The sequence below is a fragment of the Suillus fuscotomentosus genome, assembly GCF_016647785.1.
Source record: "Suillus fuscotomentosus strain FC203 chromosome Unknown F5891scaffold_55, whole genome shotgun sequence".
NCBI lineage: Eukaryota > Fungi > Basidiomycota > Agaricomycetes > Boletales > Suillaceae > Suillus > Suillus fuscotomentosus.
Genome location: NW_024539567.1, coordinates 110473 through 132385, shown reverse-complemented (window position 1 = coordinate 132385; position 21913 = coordinate 110473). Strand labels below are relative to the sequence as shown.

At 47.6% G+C, this 21913-nt stretch overlaps 5 protein-coding genes across 5 annotated transcripts; 2 read left to right on the top strand and 3 right to left on the bottom strand.

The window, feature by feature from the left end:
- Positions 1–4: 4 nt before the first annotated feature.
- On the top strand, positions 5–2561 carry F5891DRAFT_983440 (uncharacterized protein; the record flags this gene model as incomplete). Its single annotated transcript, XM_041377325.1, has 11 exons — positions 5–49; positions 115–195; positions 248–267; positions 400–422; positions 476–526; positions 589–872; positions 1151–1288; positions 1347–1463; positions 1590–1607; positions 1656–1781; positions 1836–2561. The coding sequence occupies 11 exons, from the start codon at positions 5–7 to the stop codon at positions 2559–2561; spliced, it is 1629 nt and encodes a 542-aa protein (XP_041222008.1).
- A 1790-nt stretch (positions 2562–4351) lies between these two features.
- F5891DRAFT_1193001 (xanthine uracil permease) lies at positions 4352–6668 on the top strand (the record flags this gene model as incomplete). The annotated part of the gene is made up of 12 exons (XM_041367671.1): positions 4352–4709; positions 4763–4878; positions 4936–5038; positions 5090–5179; positions 5226–5370; positions 5420–5614; positions 5664–5725; positions 5781–5887; positions 5940–6005; positions 6062–6176; positions 6226–6474; positions 6535–6668. The coding sequence occupies 12 exons, from the start codon at positions 4352–4354 to the stop codon at positions 6666–6668; spliced, it is 1740 nt and encodes a 579-aa protein (XP_041222007.1).
- A 665-nt stretch (positions 6669–7333) lies between these two features.
- Positions 7334–11400, bottom strand: F5891DRAFT_1053808 (uncharacterized protein). Its single transcript, XM_041362589.1, has 15 exons — positions 10978–11400; positions 10783–10924; positions 10475–10731; positions 9647–10424; positions 9491–9594; positions 9342–9434; positions 9131–9291; positions 8844–9081; positions 8682–8792; positions 8547–8624; positions 8379–8498; positions 8254–8329; positions 7971–8207; positions 7730–7913; positions 7334–7679 (listed from the first exon to the last, which is right to left on the bottom strand). The coding sequence occupies exons 1-15, from the start codon at positions 11338–11340 to the stop codon at positions 7604–7606; spliced, it is 3018 nt and encodes a 1005-aa protein (XP_041222006.1). The 5' UTR covers positions 11341–11400; the 3' UTR covers positions 7334–7603.
- A 219-nt stretch (positions 11401–11619) lies between these two features.
- Positions 11620–14538, bottom strand: F5891DRAFT_1053805 (uncharacterized protein). The gene is made up of 12 exons (XM_041362588.1): positions 14170–14538; positions 13854–14104; positions 13687–13800; positions 13552–13627; positions 13344–13500; positions 13135–13294; positions 12860–13084; positions 12748–12811; positions 12577–12695; positions 12417–12526; positions 12273–12343; positions 11620–12222 (listed from the first exon to the last, which is right to left on the bottom strand). Exons 2-12 carry the CDS (start codon positions 14096–14098, stop codon positions 11782–11784), a joined length of 1782 nt encoding a protein of 593 aa, XP_041222005.1. The 5' UTR covers positions 14099–14104; positions 14170–14538; the 3' UTR covers positions 11620–11781.
- A 164-nt stretch (positions 14539–14702) lies between these two features.
- On the bottom strand, positions 14703–16302 carry F5891DRAFT_1280640 (uncharacterized protein; the record flags this gene model as incomplete). The annotated part of the gene is made up of 2 exons (XM_041370430.1): positions 16285–16302; positions 14703–16237 (listed from the first exon to the last, which is right to left on the bottom strand). Exon 2 carries the CDS (start codon positions 16218–16220, stop codon positions 14703–14705), a length of 1518 nt encoding a protein of 505 aa, XP_041222004.1. The 5' UTR covers positions 16221–16237; positions 16285–16302.
- Between the last annotated feature and the right edge of the window lie 5611 nt (positions 16303–21913).

Below are 21913 nucleotides of genomic sequence, written 5' to 3'. Positions count from 1 at the left end.
CACAATGTTGCAGATATTTTCTGTGAGAACGTCAAGGTTCATCGTGTTCGTGAGTGTTACAGTGGGTTCTGCTGCCAATGATCTAATGCATTGAGTAGAAGATGTTGTCTGCAGCACTTAACCAACCGTTCCTCGACGTTCTTCACGCTGTCATCACCCTGGCATGAACGGAATACAAAATTGGTCGGCTCCTTGGTAAGTACTGAGAATGTTTCTCGTGTTCCTCGGCTAAGTACTTGTCTCTCAGGATTCTGATAATACGGTGATGTAAGTGGAATTGGAACACCGTGCTGATTGATTTTGACAAATGATTAGCTTGCCATGAGGATGGTGCGTGCATTATTACTCTCTCTCCCTCTTACTCCGACCGTTTCATTACTAATATTAATACTCGTGCAGCTATTTTATCTTCCACGATGCTCGTTAGTGCTCTGCCTTTGAACTGGACCCTTCTGAATCCGCCTTACAACCACAGACTATGTACCAATAAAGGAGAAATCTGATCCAGTTAGGCCTCGATGCATAGGTGAGTTCGTTCGCTATGCTTCAGTATCGTGTCATATTAATAATGACTTATCATCACTCTAGACAGCACCGCATCGATAGCGGAGACGGAACTGTCTCATTATAAGCAGCATGTTCAGGTCTGTTGCTGCTTGTGTCCCGTCACCCATTCTCACTATCTCGTCACTAACGGTTTCAAAATGATGCCTCACAGAGACTCTGACGGCGAAGACTTCGAAGCTGAGCTCAATGCAGTCAGCGATGCTGAAGATTCAGACTCTGAAGGCTTGAGTGACGATGATCTGGGAACGTTGAGGGCAGTCCTAACTGTTCCTCAGCCTGATGCACCAATGCACGAAGTTCGCAAGGTAGATCTGTGTTTTATTATATTCTCTACTGTACTAACATAATTCTACACACACAGGCTCTTGAAACTGCTCAACAAGCTTACAATACGCTATGAGTAGAGTTTCGAGCTCTTAAAAAGGACTACTTCACTCTTTCGGCCACTGTTCCCGCCTGCAGCCGCAACCGCACTCTCAAGAAGACGTCTGCACTCGATATGAAGATCACTTCCCAAGGGAAGATCTATGCGTTATTCTATCACTTTTGAGTCATCCCTGGAGTATTTCCGACGACTCCCCAGCCTGATGTTGACCCACGCAGTTCTTCGCGTTGGGCATCTCCCGAGGCCAAGCTCGATGGTTCTATGGCCGAATTGTACCAGTGTGTGCCCCAGGATCTCCACAAGTCCATGGAGAAGTACACGGCCTTTGATTCCTTGGTATGTCCTTTCCTCTCTTATCAATACAGTTCATTAATATGCTTATTATTACTATTAGTTTCGTGCTGCAGTTAGCGCAGAGCGTTCAAACATTGTACATGCTATCAAGAGTTGCGCAGGCATTATCTTTTCAGATCTCAAGCTGGATCCATCGCTCTTTGCATCTCAGACAGATGTTAGAAAGCAGGACAACGAGGACCTCCTTGCATTACTGAAATGAAATGGCAATGGAGAATACATTCGGCTGGCACCTGTCCTATTCACGAGACCTGATGTAATGTCTGCTGATGAGTTCCTCAAGAGTCTGGTCCTTGTCAAAGTAAGTACTGCGGCTTTCATATAACACAGCATACTAACAGCTCACTAGATCATTTGCGTCGAGATATTCGGGAAGAAGGTCCTGTCTGGGAAGATCAAAGGTCAGAAGGCCAGGGGCCAGCGTTGCAATGTGCAGTGTGTAACCAAAGGGTTGATTGCGGGTGCCGCTGTTATGGTAAGCAATATTTTCTCTTTTATTCATTTAATAAATGTTCGTTGACAATTCCAGGCGCGTTTTTTGTTGACGCACGATCCTGAATTCACAGCGACGGGTGCCGAGACCAAGATCAATTACCAAGCCGACTACGATTTCTACCTAGAGCGCTTATTCAAGCGCACACCATGGGCCTGTAGTGTCATGAACTTCTTCAATAAGGAAGTCTTCAACATCACCAGCCCGTCTCATGCACCAGCCTCTGATGACTCTTATACCATCCCTCAACCTCGCACATGGGAGGACGACCTTCTTGATGAACTCGATGCTCCTATAATCACTCAGGTTTCGACTCCGACGACTCGCACTCCTTCACCTGCCGCTAGCTCGGCAATAGTCGATGTCACGTCCAGCTACCACACGTCCATGTCCATCAACCAAGGACAATCTGTGTCCACAACGTCGCAGCTGCAACTTGGTGTTAGTCGGTTGTCACTGGGTAACCATGAGCCGCCTGTATCAGGGACTCACAGTGCATCTTCTCGTCAATTTCTACTCCCAGTTGCTCAGCCCCCCGTACCAGTGACTCACAGCGCATCTTCTCCTCAATCTCGACTCCTGGTTCCCGAGCCTTCTGTATCAGTGTCAATGACCCACAGCGCATCTTCCTTTCAGGCTCAACTCCCAGTTCCCGAGCCACCTTTCGTGTCGGAGCCTGACAAGGCTACACGTGTCACTCACCATGGCAGCACCAGAGCAGTTGCTCCTACCAAGGCCAGAAAGGGGAAGGGGAAGCGCTGATATGGTCAGATTTTTGGTATTTTCTGTTGTCTTACAGCTATATTATAAATAGCACAGTTGACATTAGAATAGAATTAGAAAACACGCTCGAGTCCTTGGAAATCTATTTTTGTCTTGCAATCTCATGTCGACCCTTCTAAAGCCTTGCAATGCTTACATGATTGGTCTGTGACCCCCGCCTTTGCAAGGCATCATAATGTGGGAACGGTTCCCTTTTAAGACACATCGGGGTGAACAATATTTAAAAGAGGTTTATATGTTGTACAAAATGTGAAAACAATATTTGATATTTAAACTGACATAAAGATGGGTGCACGACTTCAAATTTTGGTGGTGTTTTGTGTGTCATCCAAAATATCAAATATTCACAACCATATTCCCACAGACAATATGTCAACAAATATAATAAATATAATCAGATTTTCCATGTCTGCTTCAATTTAAAGTTTGATTCTTACATAACACTTTGGAGAAAACTTGAAGTTTTGCCAAAGCTTGACATTTAAATCGAGTTTTAATGTCATGTCATCTGTAAAACTTCAAGTTTTCTCCAAAGTTTTACATGGAAATTGAACTTTAAGTTGAAGCAGACATGAAAAATCTGACTATATTTCTTATGTTTGTTGACATATTGTCTGTGGGAATATGGTTGTGAATATTTGATATTTTGGATTACACACAAAACACCACCAAAATTTGAAGTCGTGCACCCATCTTTATGTTAGTTTAAATATTAAATATTGTCTTCACATTTTGTACAACATATAAACCTCTTTTAAATATCGTTCACCCCGATGTGAGACGCCTTGAAAGATTATCTCTGTCATTGCGATGCCTTAAAAGGGGATGTGTGAAAATTATGCCTTAAAATGTATTGTAAGGCCCTAAAATGGTGCCTAGAAATTTCCGACAAACGTCACAGATTAGGTGAACCTCGCCTGTTGCATATTTTCTTTTGTGCCCGCCAGCTCTCTATCCTTTTCTCGCTGCCTGCCCGGTAATGACCATCGTGATGTCTTCGTCGCAACAGGCAGATGTTGCCTTTTTTGCCAGCTTCTCTCTGCATTCATCGGCAATTTGCATCGTTCTTGAATCTTGATCATCTGTGCAGGCTGCGGCGTTGCTATTCGTAATTCCTCTTTCGATCTGTTGCGGCAACCTGGATGGATACTCGGGCAAGCCGATGCGGCAAAGGTATGTCCTCACTGTGTGGTTAGAACAACACAGTCTATAAAGGCTTATTCCATCCATCAAATATATTATAACTACTGTACAAGTGGGATACATCCACGGTTTGAGGCATTGTGTACTTTTAAAATGCTCCCAAGGTCCATGGAAGTAGGTCTTTAGCACTGCAGACAGTGACCAGGCGTGTCTTTCAATCCTCTGCGTCACACCTCACTGTGCGTGGGACGCTCGTCGGTATCTTTCGTTCCAGACCGGCTATTTCCTCGATAACGTAGCCCTTATCTTGCCAAAGACAGTGAGCAGGTGTATCATTCAATCCTCCGCATTGCCCCTCATGTGTGGGACGAAGTCTGGGCCAAAGTACGGGCTAAGTCTGGGGGCGCCTATCGGCATCTCTCATCCCAAACCGGCCATTTCAGATATCCTTGATAACGTAGCCCTTATCAAGTTTGACTGACTAGGCGCCCGTGCCTGCCACACATGCTTGCGTAAAGATGACAAAAGCTAGGTCAACTGGAGCTGAATCCTTCCACTGGATCCTCCTGCACCCTGACCAGCACTCAGACGTCTCTGCCTTGAGTTCTTCCAGGCATAGCGCCACTATGTCGCATGTTTCTATGTCTTCAGTGACTAAAGAACAGCCGTCACCTGCTGCCAATCCCAACCCACGCTCTGCATTCAGCGTCGTACGACAGAAAGTGACTACGAAGCATGGCTGGTTTAGTGACTATGATTATCGATGGCTCTGTCTGCCATCTCTTCCTACAGCTAGAAGCAAACAACCGCCATTTTATGGCATCGACGACGAGCTCCCGCTCGTGCTGGCTATAGCAAGCGGGTTGCAGCATGCACTTGCGATGCTTGCAGGTCTCATTGCACCGCCCATCATTTTTGCCAGTGCCTTAATGCTGGACTCTGACACATCATCATACATGATATCAGCTTCACTCATCGGGTCTGGTACGTCTGGCCATAACGAACTTACACTCACGGAGAACTGATTTAGGAATCAGGCATTCTAAGTTTAGTCCAAATGTCACGCGTAAAGTTATGGGGCCGCTATCGTCTTGGTACTGGGCTTTTGTCCGTGGTAGGGACGAGTTTTGCTACCCTCAGTACAGCAAGTGCGGTATGCGCGCCTCGGTTCTGTGCATGTGACATTATTTGATGAGGTGGATAAACGCAGATTTTCGACATGATGTACGCCAACGGCACATGTCCTTCGACAACTGCTGCGGATGGCACTGTCACACGAGGACCATGCCCAGATGCTTATGGGATGCTACTTGGTAAGTCGATCTTGAGTTCTCAGCAATATATAAGTTACTGACGTTATGAAGGCACTTCCCTTATCTGCGCATTTTTAGAGATCGGATTATCATTTCTTCCTCCGCGGGTTTTGCAACGGATTTTTCCTCCCATAGTCACTGGTATGATTACGGCTTAGCGTTGTGCCTCAAGGCTCACTTATCTCAGGCACCTGTATCCTCATGATCGGATCATCTCTCGTCGGGTCCTCTGGCATCCTTGACTGGGGTGGTGGTTCGAATGGGTGTCAAGCGCGCCCGACTAGCGGGATCTATCAGTTATGCCCGACAGTTGGGTCTCCCCATGCATTACCGTATGTCTGACGCATTCGAATCCAGTATATTAATGACGTTCTATGACAGATGGGGCTCTCCTCAGTTCATAGGTCTCGGGTTCCTCTCTTTCGTGAGCATAATTCTCACAGAACTCTTCGGCTCTCCGTTCCTCAAGAATGCGAGTATCATTGTTGGGCTTGCAGTAGGATGCATCGTTGCTGGCGCAGCCGGGTACATCGACGGAAGTACCATCACGAGTGCACCTGCAATCACATTCTTATGGTAAAATATCCATTCTTGCATGTTGATACGAAGTCTGACTGTTGGGTAGGGTATATCGATTCAAGATTAATGTGTATCCACCAGCTATTTTACCTATGCTAGCAGTTTACGGTCGGCATATCTCTTTTTCTTGGGACAGGCTGGCTAAATGAAACGTCGACGTCAGTATCAACGACAATGGAAGCAATTGGCGACATAACCGCGTCTTCGGAAGTGTCCCGTATCCCTGTCGAGGGAGAGGATTTCGATTCAAGAATACAAGGCGGCGTTTTGGTTTGTCTTTCCATGGATATGGCTACTAATGATATTCTGATTTATGTTGCAGAGCGATGGGATAGGTGGATTTATTTCTGCCTTATTTACTGTCACTCCTCTATCGGTGTTTGCCCAGGTTTGACAAAATCTTCTATCATTGCGGTGCCTGGTCTTATCTTGTGGTTGGCATAGAATAATGGTGTCATTTCTGTCACTCGCTGTGCAAACCGCACCGCAGGACGATGGTGTTGTGCCTTCCTCATCATCTTCGGTTGCCTCGGAAAGATCTCAGGGTTCTTCCTTGCAAGTATGCCTTATGCCTTGTTAGTCCTCTTTCAGGCACTTACCATTCACAGTACCCAACCCCGTCTTGGGCGGTGTAACGACGTTCCTCTTCGCGAGCGTCGCCGTCTCAGGCCTCCGCGTTCTTTCTTACATCGAGTACACGCGCCGCGACAGATTCATCCTCGCTGCAGCATTGTCGTTCGGCGTCGGGGACCTTCTTGTGCCCACTATCTTTACTTATCTATTTGATGGTGTGAATAACCCGAATAAAGGCCTCCAAGGGTTGTTTGAGAGCATCACGATTGTGCTAAGCACGCCCTGTCAGTCAACAAGTTTCACGCTTTGTCACTGTCACACGATACTAATACCATTGACGACAGTTTTGATATCTGGCATCGTTGCCTTGGTGCTGAACCTGATACTTCCGCGGGATAGGTCACAGCAGGACGAAGATGAGGAGGTTGTAAATGTTGCACAGGATTTGGAGATTCAGGTACTAGAACGGGAGCGATGACTCGGATGTGACTTGTACAGCGCATGCCACGTGTATACACTCCCCTGCAGACCGAGCTGGCGGTTGAACGTTCTGAACGTTGAACATTTAATCCCATGCGTGCCTCGTTCGTGAGTGAAACAGTTTTATAACGTCATGTATAGGAAAGAGCATTCCGGCTTACAAGACCTGGAATATCGATAGCTCACTGATTGACCGCTGCCTGCGTTGTGTTTCGTACTCTTCCAGGTATACTAACCATTTCCAATACTCAATCCCTGCCACAACTTTCCTTTTCGCGAGTGTTGTTGTTTCAGGTTTCCGTGTTCTTCCTCAAGTGCATGCGGCGTGCCAGATTCATTCGACGTTGGGGACTTAGTCGTGCCGGCCGATATTTTTCTATACCTTCCTGTTTGGTAATGTGAGCAACAAAAATTGCTCCCAAAAGTTGTTTAAGAGCATTATCAATGGATCAGTGAGCACACTGAGTGGAGAAGCCCTTGAGCATCCATAACGGTAATTTGATATCCAGGTTTCTTCCATTACTGCTGAACTTGCTACACCACGAGGATGGGTTACAACAGAATGAAGGTGAGTACGTATTTGGCAATTCAGACACTAGATCAAGATGAAAGTTGTGATCTATTCAGAGATTAGGCAGGTGAAAGTCAATCTGATATTCCCAAGCCCGTTGTAAAACTATCGCAAGCGTTCGAATTTAAACATAAACTTGACCTGGATGAAGTAAACGACCGCAATTGCTAACTTAGCTTTACTCTTGATCGAAAGTCATGACGAAATGTCTGCATGCCGAGAAAGAGATTTAGTACTTCCATCAACAGTTGAACACGCCTGATGTGAACCCGTAAGTAAAATGCTATCCAGGAGAGATGATTGCGCGAATGCAAGGTATACAGTAAATCATGCAAAAGAGTGGCGAAACCTGTAGTTACAGGCTACATTAGATTCCCTTCGCTCCTCCGGTAACAAACAGGACAACCCTGAGGGATTTTAGCCCGTATTACAGAAGCGCTACCGAACAAGATAAGAAAGTAGAACAATGCAGTCATGTGTAAACTCACAAAGCAATCTTAGAGCTTACTCCACTGACGAGCACATTTATGCCTTCACTGGGTTCCTCGTTGTAAATATCTGTCATGCCATCTACGCAACTGGCATGGACTACGTGATGACACAAGAATAGCAAAAGAAGGTCTTGTGGTGATCGTTGTAGGGGTTGCGTACATAGCACACACATCGTTCTTGCTAGAATAGGTGTCGAGTTTATCAACGACGCAAGAGTACAGTAACAAAATTTCGCACATTTCATGAAGAACCCGCTATTCTGACCCTTTGAGCGCGTCTTAGCAAGGTCGGAGCTGTCGCCATTGAGAATCGTTTGGCATCCCTCCATAAGTGAGATCTGAAGATGGAAGTCATGGAGAATCTTGATCAATGCTTCCTTGAGGCCAGGAATTTCCAACCCGTTCTTGATCCGACGAATCAAACGGATGGGATCAATTTCAGCTCCGACATTTTCCAGTAAACCGCGAATGAAAGCTACTGGGAGTGAGCTATGCAGAATTGTTTTTCATCAGTCGCTTACTCGGACGTGTTTCAGAATATTTGAGAAGGTCTTCCCAAAGGTCGTCATCACTTTGTTCTTTAGCGAATTCGATGGCCTATATTGAATGTCACTCTTTGTTGGCCTTCATCTGCCCAATCACGTACCATATGCACGTCGCCTAGGCGCTCAATAATGAGCGTTAACGCCTTCTTGTTGTTGCCCATGCGACCAAGTAAGAACACCATCTCAGTTACAAGATCCCTGTTCTTGCACTCATTGTACGCCTGAAGGATGTTAGATAATGACGTGACCATTTTTGGTAAATGACGCACCGCCTCAAGATTATACGAAGTGCTTGCCCGAAGATAGTCAATCAGGCGGTGTGTTGCAAACTCGGCGAGCAGCGTAATCTGTAAATGTGCATCGATATAACAGGAATTTAAACCCTTATCCACTGGTGGGCTTACCTGAAGATCAGCGAACTCAGACCCAAGCTGAGAGTCCTTTTTAAATAAAGCATCTAGGTAAAGGAAGAGATAGAAGGGGCGATCACGAAGCTGCTGAACCACGCGAACGATCTGTTCAACTGTTCAGACAAGTTAGAAGACGAGAGAACGTGATGATCACACAGGTATAGAATGGATATGATCCACCAGTAGAGCAATTGCTTCGCTGGAAGTTACTTCGCCTTCTGCGCCTTCTTGTTTTCGCCTTTCAAGGAGTTCTTGATCAAACTCGATCAACAAGAGTACTTGATCCTTCACATCGGTGAATAGATTATGCTCCCGGATGAGTTCAAATACATTCTGTCGTCTGAGGCGGAGGAAAAACGGCAGGGCTTTTCCGTATTGTCGATTAGCGGTATAACTGGAGGCGAGATCAGCGAGAGCAAAATAACTCCATGGGTGACACAAACAGCTCAGCCAAACATTCCATGAGAATCACAGCGTCTGGTGCAGATAAGCTTTTTGAGGTTGATGATGATGGCGATCGCTCGAGTTCTGCTTGCACCGCAACAATGACAGTGGATATATCATAAATCGACTTCGGCCACTCCTTGATAGTGCGCATTAGAGACTAGGCAACAGATCAGTCCTAATTACGTCCAGGATATTCACATGATATACCTGCCTATCATGCACAAGGAAGTGTGCAAGAATCATCTCATAGACCAGGTGGTCAAGTTGAGGTGCCTCCGTTGGGACATGAGGAATGATTGTCTGCGAAAAAAAACGCAGCTGAAATGCGTGTGTATGGCATCACAGAGTCAACACACCTGTAGTTGCTGACTTTGAGCAAAAACAAATATCCAACTTTCCCAGCGTTCGATGTCTGTGCTACAGACCCTCGGGCAAAGACTTGCAGCCTTAGCAAAGTTGCCTGACAAATTTTAAGCTGATATCTGCTGGAACGGTATCAAACGTGGTTCTACCTTCAGCCACCAAATGCCTGATATATCGCTCTCCTATAGCGATAGGACTGATCTCAGACTGATCGCCTTCCACAGAGCATTCGTCCTCGTCAAGCTTCTCTACTTCGTCAAGAGCTTCGTCATATCGCTGATGATCTACGAGCCATAAGATGTGGTCCTTCCTATCCCTTGGCCGCACGATGACAATATCTTTGGGACTAATTACGATATGGCATCTTCCTGATGTCCCTGGCAAATTCGGCCCGTCGACCTCCGCCATCACATAGTCGTTGCAACTCCATGCTTGATAATTCGTGACACCAAGTGCATCGGCCGACAGCTCTTCACCTGTGTGAGTGATTATCCGTAGTTCAGGGCGCTCAGCTGTTTTACGAGCTTGTCTTGTACGATCTTCCGTCATTTCGTCGCCATATGTATCTGGTGTTTGGTAAGCCAATATCAGAAATGATGGCAGCGTTTCATCCTGCACAGAGGACGTGTCCAGGGATCTTGGCATCGAGAGTGAGTTTGATACAATCCCTGAGATCATGCAGTCAAGTTGGAAAGCAGCGGTAATCTCAACAATGAAAGGAGGTTGATTAGAACTGCCTGATGCGGTTGCAGTAGGAGGGCGTTCTCGAATGTGCGCGATCTTGATGTGGTCCGCCCATGCTATCAGGAGAGTTGTATTATCTTGCCAATATAAAGTGCACTTGAAAAGGTCCGCACGAGGGCTATCAGCGGGGCGCTCGATGAATGTGATGCGCATCTGGGACTGGGTGTCGTAGATCCTGACTCCCTGCTCATGGACAGTGTCAATATGGTCAGGATATATCAATGCGAACCCACCGAGTCATTCGCCCACGCAATTAAGTGTTCCCGCCATCGTACATGCCACACTGGACCTTCACCGGAGTGGAGGACTGTTTCCTTATGCCCCAGCCAGCCCTTTTCTCTCAGTACCAGTGTCCCGGCCATGCCTCCACACACAAACGATCGTGTACTTTTCTTGGCAAAATTAGGTTCTAGTGCTACAGTGCGGATTGGTCGCTTCATGTCGAACATGTATGACTCATGGGTCGAGAGGGATTGAATAACGACCTGTCCTAATCATAAAGTTATTAGAATTTAATGGCCGAGGCAGAACCTATCCCTACCATCGATGGAAGCAGTCGCTACGAAGTCGGCAGTACTGTCAAACTCTGCATCGCTCACTGAAGCTTGATGGGGTTTGTACGACTTGATGCGTTTACCCGTTAAATCGACAATGTGAACAATACCATTGTGAGTTCCGAGTGCCTAGATGATTCGGGGTCACTCCTTTCCTACTCACATTAGGGTGAAAGCTTTACCAGAAGTTTATTTGAGACTGCAAGAGCAGAAGCCGAGTCCTTCTTGAGAAGATCATTAACCGCCCCGCCCATACGCTCATATTTCAGAGTTGGTTCATCCTCCTCTTCATCTTCGTAGTCGTCTTCATCTTCACCTTCCTCTTCTTCCCCTTCTCCTTCCACATCATCTTCCTCCTCTTCTTCATCGTCATCTTTCTCTCGGCTTTCAGACTCATCTTCGCCACTTTCAGACTCCTGCGTTGCATCCTCTGAATCTACGGACTCGGAAGGGTTGGATCCGTTCGGTAAGACGTCGGAAGAAAAAGGATGGGGATCCTGCCAAGGGTCAAGCACTGGACCATCTATAGGAGCTGCGTCAGCCATGAAAAACTTGAAGCTCCCAGTAGGTTTACAAGCGCAGGATACAATTGAAATTACCAAGACTACTTCGTACTTCCACCGTACATCTGCAATGGGTAACCGACTGTTTGTACATGTTAGAACCCAAAGGTTGGTGCCAAATACAGTAAGACAACTTCTTGTGCGGCTGCCAGTGCCAGACTCTGGACAGTGGAGTCCCGTGGAAACCGTATGGCCATCCTATGTGTCCTTTCCAACTTCCAAGATTAGACTTGAAGTAAATTTCACCGCATTTCACACAAATTGTAGATATTTATCGTGCTTTCTCGTTCTTTGTCCCAGGTAAAAGATAGTTGTGCATAGTCAGTCACAGACATCAGAGAACCGGTGAACAGATGAGTATTTACATAAAGTATCGATAGCTGCGTAAATCATCCAAGTGATCATTCAGATCATAAGTATGTGTCAAATGACATGGACATAACGAGTATCCATACGACGAGCGTCCGACTCATAGCCGACGTATGGAGGTGCGGGACCAAGGGATACAGGTTCCTCAGTCATCTTCTCAGAAACAAAGCCCTCCTCCAACTGCGGTGGAAGTTCCGGATCAGTCTTTCTCGAGCGCTTCTTCCGAACCCCCAATGGAAGAGAGAGTCTGACAAGGTCTTTCTCGTCTCGTTGCGGATGAGCTGGTTTGCCAAAAGTTCCAAAGGCTCCACGTTCTGGGTCGAGGACAGCATTGTGAAGACTGGGATGCGTGGCGGGTAGATGGTCAGGATGGAGGGACGCTTGAAGACGCGTTCGGGTTCCCGTGTATTGTCGGAGGACGCGCATAAGCCTCTCAAATAAAGTTTTGTCTGGTGCAGGGCAACCGCACTGCATGTATGGGATGTGAAATCGCGACTGAGTTTTGATGAGTAAAGATTCTCAACAACAAGTATATCTCAAATTACCTGCCATGCACGACAAGTATCATCAAGGGCTCTTGAAAGAATGGCTTCTTCTATGGTGAGTGGACTGCAAGCTATATTAGATCATCTCAGCTATGAACTAAGAGACTTCACTCACTGGTCAACACGACGGCCTATGTATATCACAATCAACACCGTACCTACCACCCATCAGCTGATGACTGTGCCAAATCAGGTCAATGTCAAGTGTAGGGACAGAGATGAGATTCGGTGAGGCTGCTGCTAAATCGAGGAAACTACGGTAATGATCAGGTCATCATTGCGCTTATTATATATTTGTCCTCACCAGTGATAACGCAGCAGAGCATGTTCCAGGAGTTGCAACTTATTACCTTCTTTGAATATGCCAGGTTTAAGCCAGCCTAATTCGTCAATCCTTTTGGTAAATATCCCTTGTCGCAGCACCTAGCCGAAAAATATTATAGATATAGCAAAAAGCGGGAACATTGCAACTCACCGCGGAAATGAGGTTGATAGAAAACGGACTGTCGTCTTCATATGCACTCAAAATTCTGGTCCTCCTTAATTGGGGTAAGAAATCATTGCTAGCACGTCATGGGGTCACATACGTCGCCTCTGGCTGATCTCTGAGGGCTACCACTATAGCATCTTTCAATAGTGGCCAGGAATAACCAATGCTTTCCTTATTTTCTTTCTCCCAGTCCAGTCGAGCAATGCGCTGGTTAGAAGACTGAGGACTCTTACGACAAAACTGTGATGACTGAGTTAGTTGATCTTTGATTGCCTTCGCCCGTCGAGGATCTCGCTTTCCGTTGCCAAAGAATAGACTTCCACTGTAATCTTATCAGCGATGGAAATTGTATCGGATATAGTGCCACTCAACGCCATAAAATTTTCGCTCCCATCCTCTGACTCTGTCAGATCTCGCACGAACTTCGCCACGGCTAGATTCCCTTTTGTGATCTTCAGTCTACATCCTGGGAGAGGACACATAGCACTAAACTGCTGCTCAGAGTACCCGGTTCCATTATCGTTGACAAACGCTGTAAAATATATCAGCCTTAGAAGATGTGAATGAACCTCTTGACTCACGAACGAAGACACGTGTCCGACACCGAGGACACTCCATTTGTTTATGAGTTAATTCTTCCATGGCATCAAATGGATCGAAGAATGACCCAGTTTGTTTGTGCCATGCAGCCATCCGCGAGGCAGATGGCTGATTCCTTGCAAGCTTTCCAACATCGATCTACACATGGTCAACTTGTGTCCAGGAAAATAACTATAAGCAAGAACTGACAGAAGAAACGACGAACACGTTGAGGAGGCGGAGCTGTTGAAGAATGAGGAGACGTTCACAGTCTTCTTCGTACCAACTGCCCAAGGTGAAATTTCAAATCATTAACTCCGCAGGGTTCACTAGTACAGAACTTACCACGGATTCAATAGATAGGCATGCCAAACCATCCACACGTCGATGGGTGGGAACTGTTTGTTGATGAATTTCTCAAGAGGTACGAATGTCAGAGATTTGACCCATCGCTCAAATCTTGTTTAGGCATCATGGTGTGTACGTCATTGAATGGATGTGATTTGACGAACCTGTCGATAGCCAGGGTAATAAACCACATCCACCGGCTATCTCTATCCATTTGGGCTGCAAAGGTAGGAATTCTGTGGTCCTTGCATTCTTCTACTATAACCCTCAGGTTATGGAACGCTCTAAGGAGGCGGAGGTGCCCCTTCACCTGTGCAATGGACACAAGTGGACCTGGAGTCTTTTGTGAGCCGATTTCAAATGAGGGGATTTGTTGTCGCGGGGTTTGCTTGATTACCTGGTTCTGCATGACCAGCTGCGAAACAAGGAGGAGTTGTGAGCTCTGTGAGTTCGTGCGAATATCTTATATGTATAGCTCACTGATGAAATACACCTCAATATCGGCTGAAAACCGGGGCAGAACGTTCGGTTATCATTGATTGGATCATAAAAGCGATGATAGGAAGATTGGTCGACAACTATAGTGATTAGTGGATTGTCAACACCACCACTGGTAGGAGGACCTTTGGCAACTGCTTGAACAAGCTGCCAGTGCGTACTCAGCCTTGTATTAGTATTACTAGGGAATGATACTCCAATACAAGGGCCCTTCCCGCACCCGTGAGATGTAGCTAAGATGGCTGTACTCACTGTGGCGGAGCAGATCAGACGTCAAAGAACGGTCTCATCAAAAGATTCAAATCCTGTTGGAGCATTAATGCTAAAAACGGCAAGGCTATGACCAGTCTGGACTTGTTCGTAGTAGATCAAATCTCGAGAGCGGGCCCGGTTTGTAGTACGCCATTCAAACTCCGCTACTACTCCAGAAATTAATTTGATGTGAATGGAGCCGCTCTCAAGAACATGAGCTCGAGGTCAAAAGGTTTCGATCTGAGCACAGCAAAGCCACATCATTAAAGGTACAACTCGACCAAAGGGTTCTCATAGTGGTTGGCTGGTCGAATTCTAATAACCTCCTCTGTCATCTCCTTCCTCCACCTCGCATCTGGTGCATGTGATTTATCCATGGACAAAAGAAACGCGGTAAATGGTTCTCTTCTAACCCTGTCGATGAAACCACTCCCACTGCTGTTAGCCCAGTAGTCCAGGACAGCTATTGCCCAGGTGGTATGAGGTTCACGCTTTGCGCCAATATGCCTCACCACCACATCATGAATGAACTCCGGATGCCTGAAGGTAAGGTATCTCGAATTATGCGGCTCGTCTCTTGTCTGTTGTAGATCGACAGACAGACAGAGCACCTTGATTCGGAGGCCATGGTTAGTCAAGGCAAAAAGCCTATCCCCAATGCCGTAGTTTGCTGTATTCCATTCCTCCTCATTGTCTGCTTCGTGTCGGCGCTTTACAAGCGTTTCCTGATATCCCACAGGATAACAGCGTGGATCGTGAGGAAGTGCTGCGTTGTAGTGGGAGCATTTGCCACTCCAGAGGAACACGTCCCATTTGTCGTATCTCTTCATTATCTCCTCCATCAGACGGAAGAAGGCCCTGTTCCCCTCCCCGTACGCGATCATGAGGCTGACATCGAATATTCCAATGAGGCAATATGCAATATCTTCGACGCGGGTCGTTCTCCTCTTCGATGCCCACAACATCTTTTCCGGCACTCGATTTGTGCCAGGACTGAACGATTTAAGATCTCTGAGAGGAATGTTTGTGATTTTCTCTATCTTTCGCATGATGGTATCGCTGACTCTGTCGCTCTTGGAGTCGTAGAGCGGTACGAGGGGCTGCCAGTTCGTTCCGTAAAACTTGATTTGCGATGGAGCAAGGAGCTCTTGGAGTGTCCATCCTCTTGTGAACCAAACATCGATCTTTGTTCCACCCCTCTGCTGCCTTTCAAGAGCTGCAAGGTCTTCCGTCCCCGACAGGTGTACGATGCATATGTGGGAATTCCTGTACCAGCGAAACATGGAGCGGATGGATTCGTCCAACTCCGCGCTCCTTGTTTTGTCTATGCAGCACGTGTCTGACCAGGCAAATTCGCAACCATGGTCAACCTTCGCTTTACGACAAAATTCTTGAAGCTTCTTCCACTTAGGCTCGAGCTCAGCCTGGACTTTCATTGGCTCCGTCGGCATATCTTGATACGAAGGCTCGCTGAACAGCCACCGATGGGAGAAGATAGCATATTTGAATGTCTCTTTCATCCGCTCTCTGATACGGCCCTCCCTGTCTACGAGCCTTTCGTTGCAAAATTCTCTATAAATCTCGTCAGGGACTGATTTGAAGTGCTCCTTGACGAAATTCCTGTCCACGAGTTTGAAATTCAGCCCCTGGCCATCGTTGCTGATATGAATTAGACGAATTGGTATTTCGTTGACGATATATTCGTCGAATACTTCTTCAACAAGATCTCTGAAGTCGTTGTCGTCAGTTCTGGAGGCGCCTATGCTGTCCGAGTCATCCATGATGACTTGAAAGCTGTCTGCTAATGTTAGACAACAGCGTCATGATACATAGTGAGTAACTCACGATCGATGATCTCTGCTAGTCGTGGTTACTGAGAGACTCCTTAGACGCCCTACGAAGGATACAAATATAGCTTTCTAGAGCGGACTTTTGAACCACCTTTGACGCCCATGATAAGATGCGATCATCCGCGGGTCTATATTCAGAACGTTATCAAGCCAGCCTTGTTCTGCACAATGCACAGCAGTGTATTGCCACTATGAAACTGAGAGTTCGAAATAAGCCCTCGAACGATCCAGTCACGCAGTTTCTATGACTTCGCCTTTCGTTCCTTGTGCCAAAACATAATCATGGGCCACCAATCGTTGAAGTAGCACCAGGACGCAAGGTCACTGTAACCTGCATCCTTTTAACTAACATTGCTTCGCTAATTTGTGTCTTATAGCGGCTGGTTGCTGACAATCTGCCGGAATACAAGAAAGTAGACGACGCCCAACATCCGTCTGGACAGCAGCCTGGACTGCCACAGGATACCGAGTCGTCCGACATTGATTCACTCCAGACGTATATTGGTGCAAGGCGTTCCTGTGCTACTATTCACGCTGGTCTCACGGAAGACTGAGAATGCCTCCACGATAACGCTCAGATCGTGTTCATATATCCCCTCAGGACGGTACAACAAATACTAGTAGCAGCTGGCGTAGTGGTGCTCGTGGTCGCAGTTGACTCGATCCACAGCTGTATCCTTTATGACTATTTTACACCATCTGCAATACTCTGCGCACCCCTATCACAAGACAAAATCGCATGATTCAGATGATCTTTGAGTATCTCCCCGTGGAGTGTTGTTCATTTTGCACTGGTCGAGCTCAATATTCATTTCGTTCAATGTGTAATTTGAATTGTCTCATCGCTACTTTCATATTGATACACCGGATTTCTTTTTTCCCCTCTAACGGCCTCTATTTACTTGAGGAACTGGACAAACGACGCTTAAGATCCCATTTATTATGAATGGTCGGGCGAAATATCCCCTTGACACCTGAGGCAGGACGGAATCTGTCTGCAGCACAGATTGGTATCATATCCGCAGAAATATTTTGCATTGGTGATAGGATCTGTACTGCAGTAGTATTGGATATCAAATTTTACATATGTTCGTGATATGACATATAGCCAAATTGGGGGGACAATATCCTAAATCTGATGACATCACATATCTAAACTTTGAAATAAAATCTGTTTTGCTCTAAGATACGTGTCATATATAGAAGTGGGACTCACAGTAGGTTTTGGGAAAATTGCTAAAGGTTGCTAAAGCCCGCTAAACTCGGATAAAGCTGGGCCGAGCGCCCACCTGTTACGCACTCAAATAGATCTGTTATGCGGAGCCCTAAGAGGGGCGTCGTCCGCTAACGTTCGTGACGTAACCGGAAGGGTCCGGTGTAGCGACTGAGACTGGCGACGTCAAGTCGGCAGATATCAGAGACGCGCGTGTCATGTGACTTCTAAGACGGATGTCTTCAAAGTCACTGACGTTCTCAAAGTAAGGACAGTCTTGTCCGAACGATGAGGTAGTCGATCGAGGTAGACTTAGGCGCGATGAGCACCTAAGAAAAGATACTAGAGACTGAAGCTGAGGGGGCTTCAGAGGGAAGTATTGTTCGAGGGAAGATTGAGTAGATTCAAGTTAGGGAATCTAGTACAGAGTGACCGACTACTTATACTAAGTGGAAAGGGTTAAGGGCAAGGCTACCATACTGTAGGTAAGGGCAAAGGGGAAACGGAAAGGGTATAGGTATGCTGGTAGCAGAGCCTGATTAGTGATGTAAGGTCGAATGCGGAATGAGACCGAGAAACGTTGGAACGAGCCAACGGTAAATGATACAATGTGCAGCATGCACGAGTCAAAGGAAAGATAAGACAAGATAAGGAAAGCCACATTGGTGGCACGAGTCAGAACGAGTCATAGCCCGAAGGCACGTGCGCACGTTGGTGCGATAGGAGGGGGATGAGGGACGGGAACGGTCCCGAGGATCCGGTCAACGGATAGTCGGTAGAGAAGTACGAGCCGGAGGCATACGAGGGCGAGGATGAAGGGGAAAAATGATAGGGGGGCCATGTAGCCGATGTTACTTGTAACACCACCCAACACGCGCAAGACATGCGGCACCCTTTGGCATGATGGCGGACTTCGAAATTATGCCTGCTTCTCGACCACCACGTCCTCGTCGCTCTGCGCGACTCAAAGCCTTGCACACTTACTTGCGGAAGGTCGTACCCACCATGGAACCCACCCAGCCACATACCACTCGTGGGAAAGGGAAAGCTCGAGGATTGCGAGTACGTTCGACCGCTAGTACTTGTACTAGCAGTCAAGACCAAGCACGCGCCCCCAAATTCAGTGTCCAGTGGCAAGCTGACCCTAGGCGCACTGAAAAAATCATGGAACATCTTCACACACATCCTGCTGACTGTCGCGTCCTATTCTACTCTGACAATAAGTCGCACGCTGACGGTGATCGCCCCTCGGCCAAAGACAAGGTATCCATTTGCCAAATCATCGCAAAGTCTGTCTTCGAGAACGATCCTGAATATGCGAACTACTATCCCGACGATCCTGAAAGATTCCGTGACTCCACAAACAGCCATATCTCTGGGTGAGTGCCCTCCTATTTTTTTTTGTATGTATGTAAACTTATCTCCTTTACAGCCTGAGGAAAAAATATCGTGAATTCCACGATAAACTACATTCCACGGGCACTGGCATCATGCCACTTGATGAAACAACTGCAGCAAATTTGCATGGTACGTGCTTTGTTTAATTTAATTTTACTACTGACTATGTTCATAGTGCAAATCTTGGAGGAATTCTCCTGGTACGACGACCTCGCTGCTATCCTTGGGGGGAACCCAGCCCTGTCCCTCAAGACAATATCATCGGCCCTGGGGGTGGACCATGTGTCCAAATACTTTTCCCTCGTGCAGGCGAGCACTGCCGGTAGTGCGTCGTCCTCTTCAAGCGCTCGATATGGGGGCTATGCACCTAGTGCACAGCCCCCTCCTCCCAGTGCTCAGTTTGGGGGCTGGGCGCCTTGCGCCCAGCCCCCTCCTCTCAGTTCCCAGCCCCCTCATCTCAGTGCCCAGCCCCCTCCTCCTAGCGCTCAGTTTGGGGGCTGGGCGCCTTGCGCCCAGCCCCCTCCTCTCAGTGCTCAGCCTGCCCCCCATTCCAATGTCCTTGGTGCTAGCTATGGCAGCTACATCCATCACCCTGGCCCTAGCGCCCTGCCTCACTATGCGCCTAGCGCCCACCCTTCAGCGCCCACCCCCCATCACATCCAAACACCTGTCCCCCACTCTCATCCTGGCCAAGGCCAGCTCTTTTCCCCCCTCAATCACGAGGACGGGGGAATGGACTACGACGACGACGACGACGTGCGCATAACTGGGTCCCATGTGACGGCCGATTACGGCGAGAACGTCACGGACCTCAACAGCCCCCCCAGGCGCCAGTCCACCCACAAACGCCAGCTCCCTCCATCCACCCCATTGCCTTCTATCACCCCCCCTCCTTGTACCGAATTCAAACTCCCCGAGAAGCCGCAGACGATGCAGCGCGATAGCCACGCTGCCTTTGCCACCCCTGACCCTACGAGATGCGTGAGCGGGGGGTCACTCAAGCCTCTGTCGGGGTCTTTGCATTCGCGGTCGACACCGACATCGACGCCGTCAGTCGCGATGTCGACGACTCCGACGTCGCAGTCCACGGGCTCTGAGAAGGGGAAGGGTCGGCCGTCGAAGAAGGCACGCTCGGACATCTTGAGCCAGGTTGGCGCCATCACCGACGAGATCGGGAGTATCAAGTCGGAGAAGTTGTCCCAGGTCTCTCACGAGGAACTCAAGAACGATCGGTACATAGCCAAGCTCAATCTCACCCGGCAGGAAAACGAACACCAGTTCCTCCAAGCTGAGCACCAGGACGAGCGCATGGATGCCGCCACCATCCATCAATGTTCGCAAGAGGCGAAGGACACTGAGATCCGCCTCCGCGAAGCGGAGGCCAGGATGCACGAGTCGTCGGCGAAAGCGCATGCTGAGGAGGCAGCATTGCTGCACCTCAAGATCCAGTACTGCCAGCTCACAGGTGGGCCTTGAAGGTTCGCGTGCTGTCACAATGTATGTCATCATTCCAATTTTAGTTATATTTGTGTGTCGCGTCGTGTTTTGTCTTTCTAGTTCTGTTGTTTGACATTCCTGTAGCTACTCTTCTACCTATCATCATAGTATGTTGCCCTGTTGCCCCCTTCCCTCATGTCATGTATGTAGGTCTTGTTAATACTATATGTTGAACTTTATGTGCTGTGTGATTGATTGTGTGAGTTCCCTATCCTTCTCAGCGCTGTGCTCTCGACGCGGGGCTATCAAGTAGTAGGTCCATCAACTTTGCGCGGGAAGCCTGACCTGGTGTGCCATCATACAATCTGTCACCAACCACCTGGTTACCATCAGGGGCTTCAAACTCCTCATCTATCATGCCTCTGCCCTGCTGATGGGCCCATGCTACTGTACCAGTGTCCTCATTCCATCCTCGAGCTTCTTCTAGCCTAATGATCATGTTATGGAGTATTAGGCAGCATTGGATCCAATGAACGGCCGTATGAAGGTCATTTTCTGAATGGATATTCCGTCAAAGGTCCCTAAGAGATTGAAAGCGTCCTTTGAGAGCTGCAAAGGCATGTTCTACACGAACTCGGATCTATGTAAATAAATTTTAAATCAGAAATTAACTGCAACAGAAAAAAATACAAACTGAAGATAGGTGATAATTAAATGTCCTCTGATTGTTTGTGAGCCTGCCATTGCAGGGTTTCTTGAAAGGGGGGATGCACCAGGGCTCCAGAGGATATGCACTATCTGCCCGGACCCAGTGGTCGTCGGGAAGAAGTGTGATGTGTTCTCGATAAAGGCGAGTGGCCCTGAAAGCATAGGCATCATGGACACTTCCAGGGTGACCAAGAGCGTAGTTGACTATAAGAAGATTATGGGGCATAATGATGGCCTATAATTTAATTTAATTACAAACAGGAGACAGACAGAAAGGAAACACACCTGACAGCCAAGGGAATATCTTGACTTCCTATCAAAAAAAACTTCACCGTGAAAACCAGGCTTCTGATACACATTAATTGTGGAGCCATCCACAGCTAGAATCCCATTCTGCCACTCAGGGCAAACAGTTTTGGCTGCATACTCCCGGGCGTGCTGGAAATCCTCTGAGTCAGGAGGAGGGAAACTCATGAATGCATCATGCTGATCAAGCAGTGCAACCATAACACGGTTCGTACAATTCACAACTGATCCAACACTAATACCTGCCCACTGGGCCACATCCTCCACCGTTATGGCATTACCGTAGTGGCCTGCGCGGTTGAGAAAAATGGCGAGCTGGATAGAGACAGGGAGTTGGGAATTGTGTGAGTTGTTGTGAAAGATGGGATGGTCAGAGATTAAATCCAGGATGTCATCGAAGATTTCAGGCTCGACACGTAGCTTCTGCCAAAAAAGGTGGGGACAATGTTCCCCAAAATGCACAAGGAGGTGCAGCTGACTGGCTCGTGGCATAGGCTCATCAGGGCGGTGGAGTATACGTGCCTTTTCCACCTCATCCCGGAGAGCAGCAATCTGGTCTTGA